Source organism: Vigna angularis, chromosome 2 (genome assembly GCF_016808095.1).
Source record: "Vigna angularis cultivar LongXiaoDou No.4 chromosome 2, ASM1680809v1, whole genome shotgun sequence".
Lineage (NCBI taxonomy): Eukaryota > Viridiplantae > Streptophyta > Magnoliopsida > Fabales > Fabaceae > Vigna > Vigna angularis.
Genome location: NC_068971.1, coordinates 9,114,591 through 9,123,587, shown reverse-complemented (window position 1 = coordinate 9,123,587; position 8,997 = coordinate 9,114,591). Strand labels below are relative to the sequence as shown.

The window sequence follows — 8,997 nt, the reverse complement described above, 5'->3', positions numbered from 1 at the left end:
AAAGCAAGCAATAAACCTTTAATCAAAAGATGACATAAGCATTTCCTCTATGGTTTAAAAAACTCAATGAATTTAGTATTCAGTGTGAGACTGTGTAGCTCATGTCTAAATTCTTTTGGTTTTATAGTGATTGTTGCAATATTTTTTTTAAACAAAATTAAGTTCCCCTCTTAAAATATAGCAATGAGGCTAACCTAGCTCAAATTTTTAAAACACATTAAAGTAAAGTTCATTAATGATATTCTTTCTTGTAGAAATTGGAATTAGGGAATAAATGAAAAAACAGTAAAATACAAAAATGAATAAAATTTAGAAACAGAAACTATTAAAGAAAATCTAAGAATGATCCAAAATAAGAGTGCAAATCAACAAACATAAATGGAAACATAAGACGCAAAGATTGAATTGAAATACAACATAGACGATTATGTGAATCAGTTCATACAAATTCTGATAAATTATGTGAATTGTAGAATCTGAATTCAGTAAATTGCTGGAATAAAAGCTAAGATTTGAATTCGCATATGGGAAACATCATCAATTGAAAACAAAAAATGCAATTAAAATTGTAACAAAAGTAACAAGAAACTGTAAAAACTGAATAAATTGAAAACTATAAAAATTATGAAAATGAAAAAATAGAAACGATAATTGGAATATGAAATTGAAATTGAAATTGCAATGAAGAAATAATATTAAAATTAAATTGCATTAATCAAGAAATGCAAAAATGTCACAATAACCGTAGTGATATTTCCTTCATTTCTTAAAACAATGAACTCAAATCTAAATTCATTGGTTAACAAAGAAATTACAAAATTAATTTATTTGTATTTTCAAGAAGACAATTCTCGATCAAGAATTAAAAACTTTATGAATTCAAGAAAGTGAAATAAACTTGACAACATATCGGTTAACATGTTTTATTGTTTGATGTTTATTATTACAAGAATTTGAATTTCACGAACAGAGAATTAAAACTCATAATTAAAATTGAAATCAGAAAAACCCATTCTAGAAAACACAAAAACTAAAATTGAAAATAAAAAACTATTCAATAAACTATTGGAAACGGTGAAATTGAATTGAATCCGTATTGAAATTGAATTAAAATGACCATAAGCAAAACATTAAAAACATATTACAAGAAAGAAAATAATCGATAAAAATAGAACATCAAAATAAAATGGAATGAGAAATTAAAACTAAAAACAAAATCAAAATATAAATACAAAAGATTAAAACAGTATAACAATGAATTGTAAGAATCTGTAATTAAAAACCCAAGCAAAATTGAATTCAAGACAAATTCTTTGCATTCAACTGAAAACGAAAAACCGCAACAGAAAAACTGAATTGTACTAGCTTGTTTTTGTCCGATTCATGGGCCTTAAATAAACTGATTTGGCCCACACAGATTCTGTATTGACTGATAATACGAAACTACCCTTAAGTATATTTTTTAACTGAAAATTACTGTGTCGTGACTTTTTAAGATTTATTACAATCGCCTCAAGAAGACTCTAGAACATCATGTTCAAATATCCAAATTAAACTACTCTATAAGTCAAGAATCCTCTGTAATAAAATTTAGCTCAATTTGAACATTTAAAAAAAATTCATAAATTCAACAATCAGCAAAGCTCAATATTGTAGAATGTAGTTAAAAAGAAAAGGAAGATACAATATTTATACTAAAGTCATTACAACTCCTAAATTTTATGAAAAATGTAAATCTATGCTAAAATTAGAAGTAAGAAAAATAAATATATTTAATAAATTTAATATCAAAAATATACTGGTTACTTTATAAAAATAAAAACAAATATAGAATTATCACACAACCAATATTTGTTTTACAGTATCTTCATAATACGACGTAGATCTAATCATATTTTCTTTCGGAGATTATGTTTTTTGAGACTAATTAAAACTAGTTTGGGCATTGGAATTTATCATGTAAATGTGCGATTATTTGAAAGTTTTGACTTATTTTATTTGGTTAGTACGAAAATATAAAATTGACTTTATTTTATTGTAGATAACATTGAAGATTATGACATTAGTTAAAATAAAATTTATTTTTATTTAAACAATTTATATATACATTTCACAAAATTATATTCATAGTTCAACTTGTTAGTTCAACTTATGCTGTAAGTATTTAGAAAAAAAATAATCATTGTTCATAAAGTGAATTGATGATTTTGAGATTAGATGAGCAACAAAATTCAACGAGGTTATGAAAAATGTAACATCCTAATTTTTCTAATATTTTAAAAGTATATTGTTTAACGAAAATGAGTTTTTAATATAAGATTAGAAAAAGTTTGATCAAAAAACTTTTCAAAACTGGTATGGTTAAATAATTGAAATAAGTCTAATAATGTCTAATGAATAATATTTCACATATTTTAATAAAAAAAATAAGATTTAATATCTTTCAAGAAAATTGATTAACATTTAAATATGTTTAGAAAAATATTACACATCTAAAAGACGCACATCCTTATTCTTAAACAGTTAAAAAACCTATAAAATATGAATATTTAGTTTGTCTTTAGTTTATATTCAACTCCTTATCAACTTTATCAATACTTATAACTATGGGACTTGCCAAAATTGTGGCAGTCATATGAACTTGTTCAAACCGTTGCAGTCGTGAGGACTTTTCTAAACCATGACAATAATGGAAACTTGTTCAAACCATAGCATTTGAGTTGTTTACACCGTTTGACACATTTTTGCTTCAATATTCACTGAGAAATGCATTTAAAACATCAAATAAAGTTAACAAAATTTTGTTAAAAAGACTAAATTCACACATTTCTAAAGTTTGGGGACTTAATTAGTCCAAAGCTTTGAAGAGAAACTAATTTCAATTTTCGCTGAAAGATAAGGGACTAAAAACATATTTAACCCTAAATAATAATTACTTTTAAAAAACGGTTCAATAGAAACTCTGATAAATTTAAAAAACGGCCACTTGAAGAGTAGAAGGAAAAAATCACATGAACAAATGAATCATCTTTATATAATACTAAAATATAGATAATGTTGGAAAAAAAGAATTATTCATGGAATTAAATTTGGCTTAGTGAAAACAAGATGCTACACGAATTTATATTCATTTTTTTATGATATAAAAAATTATAAAATTATAATTATATAAATAATATAAATAATTTTTACAATTTAATTATAGATAATTATTATTAATTATTTTATATATGTTTTTAATTTTTTTAATTTAAAATTTAAATTAAAAAATATTAAATGTTAAAAAATATTAAATAGAAAAACAGTTAAATTAAAAAAAAAACACTTGAAAGGATAAAATGAAAAAAACAAATGTAAAAAAAAAGAATTTTAGTAAAGATATAGACAATGTCAAAAGAAAAGAGTTATTCAAGGACCTTAAATGAACTAAATTGGGTCATACAAAAACTGTAATAAGTATCTTGTAACTTTATAGATTTTAATTACACTTATAATGTGTAATTAAATTCCGAGGTAACGTCTATTCATATTTTTATCATATTATTTTATTTATTCTCTCATGAGTAATTTTATTATAAAATAGAAAAATAGATTAATATATATGTATATATATATACGTATATAATTTAGTAAAAGTAGTATTAAAGACTATTATATAACTGTTATTAAAAAAATAAATATTTTTACTCAATAAAAAATAAAATTAATTAATCAAAAAAGATATTAAAATAAAAGAATTTATATATTAACTTCAGTATATTTACAAAAAAAGACACATATGCATGTTTAAAACTTAATTAACTGTAGCAGTTACAAATTAAACGGATGTTCATTAGTATATGAAAATCAGTAAAAACAATCATTGTATTAGTAATAGAATTATATTGTAATTATTGTATAAAACAGATTTTATCCAAAATGGATATTCGTAGTAGAATTTTGTTTATTTTTTAATATACAAAACAAAACATAAACCAAACAGTTCTGAACGGTTTTTTTTTTTTTTTTCTATAAACCAATAGAGCAATAATGAAACTTTGTGTTTGGTAAGGTTATTTGCCATTTCTCTCAGTAGGTTCCAACATCAAACTTACCTTTCTCTCATTGTCTCTTCAATTTTCTTGCCCATCCATTTCTAGGGTTTCGCTTCTAAAGCAACGGGTGTGCCTTCTTACGCACATCAAAGGTGATTTTTTTTTTAAATTTCCCTTCAACACACCCACCCTTTTGCCCTCTACTCTAAATTTCCACTGTATCTTCTGAAATTTCCATTCTTTGTTTCCTTTCTTTTTATTTCATATTCAATTTTATTGTCGAAATTTCCCCCCTTGTTGTGTTGATTGCGAAAGATTTAATTCAAATGGTCTGAATTTCATAGCTCATTACTCAATCGGGTTTCATTTTTTTTATTATCCTTTGGTTTTGTGCTGGTTTGGTAACGTTTTTCACCCTTCACGTGCAATCTATTCAATCATTTCCTGATTGTGTCATTGTTTGATTAGCCTGTGAAGTGGAGGAGTTCTGTATCCCCATTGTTATGCTATAGCTATGAGAAAATAAAGGGGTTGGACATTTCCGAATATTTGAGATATGGGTATATTTATTTCAAATTTGGTTTCAAGCATTCATGAAAAGGAAGCAATTTGTCTATAGAAAGGTTGTAAAACAAGACCATAGTTTTTATTTTGAGTATATTTGTTTTTCACTTTAAAGTTGGTGTTACAGCTGACTTTATTAGGCAATTCAATCCGTCTTGAGAAGATTCGTAGTTTTGTTTGTTCATCACCGTGTCCACAATGGAATGTCATGAAGATTTTATCAGCTATCTTGATTCTGATACGTCTCTTAAGATACTCGAGTGCCTGGATGATCCTGCTGATCTTGTTCGTGTCACCTGTGTCTCACGATCTTTGAGACAATCTGGTAAGTTATTCTAGTTCAAATTATGCTTTTGTTTCTCAACTGGTGCATCAGTTTCATGAAAATTCAGTTCTAGTTCCTTGTTGCCTTCAATTTTACATTACGTTTAAAATTTGATCAACACTACTTTGGCTTGCAGTGATTGCAAATGGTCTTTGCAAGCAGCTTTGCTTGAGAATGTTTCCTCAATTATCTAGAGTTGCTTTTGTTGTTGAACTGAATGAACAAGGAGGAAAGCAACATGCAGAGGTTGGATCTAGTAATTCCATGGAGTGGCTAGTGCTACAAAGAGAACATAGAGTTTTTTCTTATTTAAGCAAAGCTCTCATGTCATCTGTAGCAATGAATTGCATTGCTAAGACAATTGGTGCTTCTAGCACTGATAACTTTCCTCAGGAGAGCATTGATCATACACTTGAGCCAAGAGATGTCATTGGTGGTAGATATTCCTACTGGTCAAGTAACGGACAAAGTAATCCCAATGTGCCTGAGACGTTAACATACGAGTTGGTCTCTCAAATTTGTCTTATTACAGAAATCAATATCCGGCCTTTTGAAGGTGCTCTTTGAAATATTCATAGATGATGGCTTGACCCATATATGCTAACTTTCGTCTTTTTGCTAACAATATCATGCCTTTTCTAGCTTACTTTCAGCTGGGGTCACCAATATACTCAGCAAGCTCTGTTCGGTTTAAAATGGGTCATCCTAAAGCCTCTTTAGATGCTGTAGATGATGAATTGTTTGTGTGGACCTATACTTCACCGGAGTTTCCAATGTCTCAGGTATTTAACTTACGTCTTATCTAGTTTGTCAACTTATTTTTTCCAATGAATAATATCTGTTTCATTGATTGCCCAATGGTTGATGTGAAAAAATAGATCCTTTCCTGTTAAAGGATGCCTTACCCTTCTACAGGTTTGTAACCTGAAGTTTGTCCCAAATTGTAATAACCCCCTTCTATAACCAGTGAACTCCCTAGTGTTATAATTGTGATGCTTTTGATTGAACTAAACAAAATATTGAAAAAAGTCATAATGCAACTTAGGCTTCTTTTTTAGCATTGGATAAGCAAGACCTGGTTTTATGAATAAATCGCCATCTTCATTATTGTTTGTTGTCTGATGTCATCATCATCTGGTTTATTAGGTGTTTAGTACCAGCCATAATTATATTGTCAAATTTATTCAAGCTCCGTTGTGTTTATACAACATATACTCTCTGCGTGATATGTATTAATAAGAAATCACTGCATGAGGAAATGATTTCTTTGGTTACTTAATTTACATTCCACTGTTAAAAATGATGTGAATTATCCTACATCTATTGGACAAACCAGGTCCATATTGCAGATCTACATTTAATTCAAACCACTTTAAGTTCTGTTGAAGAGTGTTACTTGTGTCGTCGTCAGAAGGCTTCATAACTCTTCCTCTTCTTTACCATATGATATTATGTAATAAGAAGTCACGCCATTAGTAAACTTTGCTTGTCTCCCAGTTTCCTTTGTACTGTTAAAAATAACGTGAATCACCCTTGGTCTATTGGACCAAACCATGCCCTTGTGGCACATATCCGCATTGGATTTAAATATGAGTATGAGGATCATTTGCTCCTTCGAAGGTTTTCAATTTTTATAATCATTTGATAGGTTGATGTCATGCTGGAAAAACAATCAGATGGCCCGACCTGAAATTTCTCTTATCCTCTAGTTGGCTAAAATGTTTGAAGTAAATAAATAATTAGGCATGCCACTTTAATTTTCAATCAAGAGTACATTAAATCTTACTCTTGGCAACAGATGGTAAATTGGTGGTTATTTTTTATCAAATTAAAAACATAGCATATCAAATTTAACATACATTGGGAGGTCGATATGCTAGTAAGGGAATCTTCTGATTGGGCCTTTTAACTAATGGTTACTTCACTTCTCATGTCATTAGACTCTTATGTTTCAGAAAGGGCCTATTATTCTAATTCCTGCATGACCTGTCCTTTGATATTCTCCTATTATTCAAATGGTTACTTCCCTATTCTGCCATTATCTTCCGTAGTGACACTGTGCTAGGTATAATATTGAAAATCATATTTATCCATCATGTTGACATATATGAAGGAGTCAATTCCCCAACTGCTATAGTGGGATAGCATATAGCACGGTGATGGCTATGGTTTAAACTTAGAAGTTAAATAATTTATGACATATATATAAATACCAACTAAAAAAGTTTCACATTTAATAAATCGTAATGAATATCAGAAGTCACATTCTTAGGCAATAAGAAAGAATATTTGGCTGACATAAAGTGGGAAACTACATCAATTCTATATTGAAATACTTTAGTTGGGGAGATCCTATGTCCCTTCAGGTGTTTGTCGGTGTTCATAATATGTTATGCATGCGATGAGGAGAATGAATTATATCAAGTTTGATTTATTTATTAGATTGTTGACTCACTAAAATGAGTTTGATTCTGGGTCTATGCATTATTCAATGCAAATATTACAAATTTGAAAATAAAAGTTGTTGGAGAATGGGATCATCTATTTCCCTAAAAAATAGAATAAACAAGATTGTTGTTGCATGACTAAAATTATTAGCATCGTGAAGTTTCCCTTTACATAAATTTTAGAGAGAAAAATCCTTGTGAACAGGAAAACAAACTACAGACGTTCAAGCTTCCAGAACCTGTGCTTTGTATTGGGGGGATCTTGCAGATTGAGCTTTTGGGCAGAGTACAGAGACAAGAAATGGATGGTTTGTTATACATTTGGTGCGTTCTGTTCTTCCATTTTGTCTCTACTTGTCAAACTTGTTTTGTTGTTGAGGTTTTATGAAACTTAATTAGTGGCAGAGCAGATTCAGTATCTTAAACAATGTCTAATAAGCCTTACGCAGTGCTAGGTTTTAATGTCTTTAAAATTGTGATTGCAGTGTTTCCCATGTTCAAGTTCTGGGAGGCTCATTGTCACCACCGTTCAATGTGGAAATTCTTCAGCCCTCTGGAATATTTGTGTTGAAGAGGGACCAGCTGGCTTCCGAGGAGCCAAAAATAGTGAGAGATATCCGACGGCTTGTGACTATATTGCAAGCACGAGGAGCAGGAGTCTTGGAATGGGATCAGGATGATGATGATATTTATGATTCTGATCCAGAATATGCTCTCTGATCTTTGCTTGCTTTTATAATCTCCTCCCAAATAAAGGAAAGGGGAAAAATTATAATCTCCCCAGGCAAGGAGTGATCACATTCCAACTAGTTTTCCTGTTTTCTTTTTTATGCGTTTACCCTTCAAAAAGTTCTGGTCTTTCTCTGTTTTGCTACTGATCTGATTCTGAGAATTTATTTCTCTTGTAGATATGGTGTTGGACAAATATTGCGCCTTTTTTGTCGCCGGTTTAACATGATGCTTGAAACTTGAGCTCTCTCACAACTCGTAAACTTACATCATCTATCCAATTATGGGGTTTTAGCATTTGATGCTACTTGCTGACCACTTCATTTGTCCCAAACTAATTATGATAAGTTAATCGAAAAACATGTTCTATAAAACCTCAAGAATGATCTTATGTATATCTTTATTGTTTTATACGAACACCTGAAAATTAAATATATTCAAAACAAATTAAGAACAGTTGTGTGTGTTAAAAATTCTTATTTTATTAGATGTATTGTGTGAATTCTGTAGAAAATTTCCAAATATTTTTAGAGAATATTAATGATGAAATTTGAGTAAGAAATTTTAGTTTGTGTTGCGGAATGATAATGTGATGAATGAAGGAAAAATAAAGAGGTTTCATCCCAGCAGAATTAAGACGGTCTATTCTATGCCTAAGATATACTAAGTCAATAGAATTGAAATGGGGTATTTATATATTTGTTTTTTCTTCTTCTAAATTGTACGAAGATTCTGCGTGTATTCCTAGACTAGTAATTTTGTAACTAATTGATGATTGGATTTAAAAAAAAAAAACTTCAAACAAATAATTAATGAATATTTAATTTTATAATTTATTTCCATAACTTTTCGTATTACCTTTTAAATGCTTTTGAAAGTAATTAACTTATTTTGTTTT

General features: G+C 29.0%; 1 protein-coding gene across 4 annotated transcripts; it reads left to right on the top strand.

Moving 5' to 3' along the window:
- The first annotated feature begins 4,030 nt into the window (after positions 1–4,030).
- LOC108329617 (F-box protein At4g00755) lies at positions 4,031–8,347 on the top strand. Of its 4 annotated transcripts, XR_001832247.2 has the most exons (7): positions 4,031–4,186; positions 4,726–4,923; positions 5,060–5,479; positions 5,566–5,705; positions 7,576–7,694; positions 7,856–8,154; positions 8,279–8,347. XR_001832247.2 is itself a non-coding variant. In XM_017563919.2 (6 exons), exons 2-6 carry the CDS (start codon positions 4,797–4,799, stop codon positions 8,088–8,090), a joined length of 1,041 nt encoding a protein of 346 aa, XP_017419408.1. In that variant the 5' UTR covers positions 4,031–4,186; positions 4,726–4,796; the 3' UTR covers positions 8,091–8,347. The 4 variants fall into 4 exon arrangements, 3 of the variants coding, with proteins under 3 accessions (XP_017419408.1, XP_017419410.1, XP_017419409.1); XM_017563919.2 differs by having other exon boundaries at positions 7,856–8,347; XM_017563921.2 differs by having other exon boundaries at positions 4,034–4,186; positions 4,739–4,923; positions 7,856–8,347.
- The last annotated feature ends 650 nt before the right edge of the window (positions 8,348–8,997 follow it).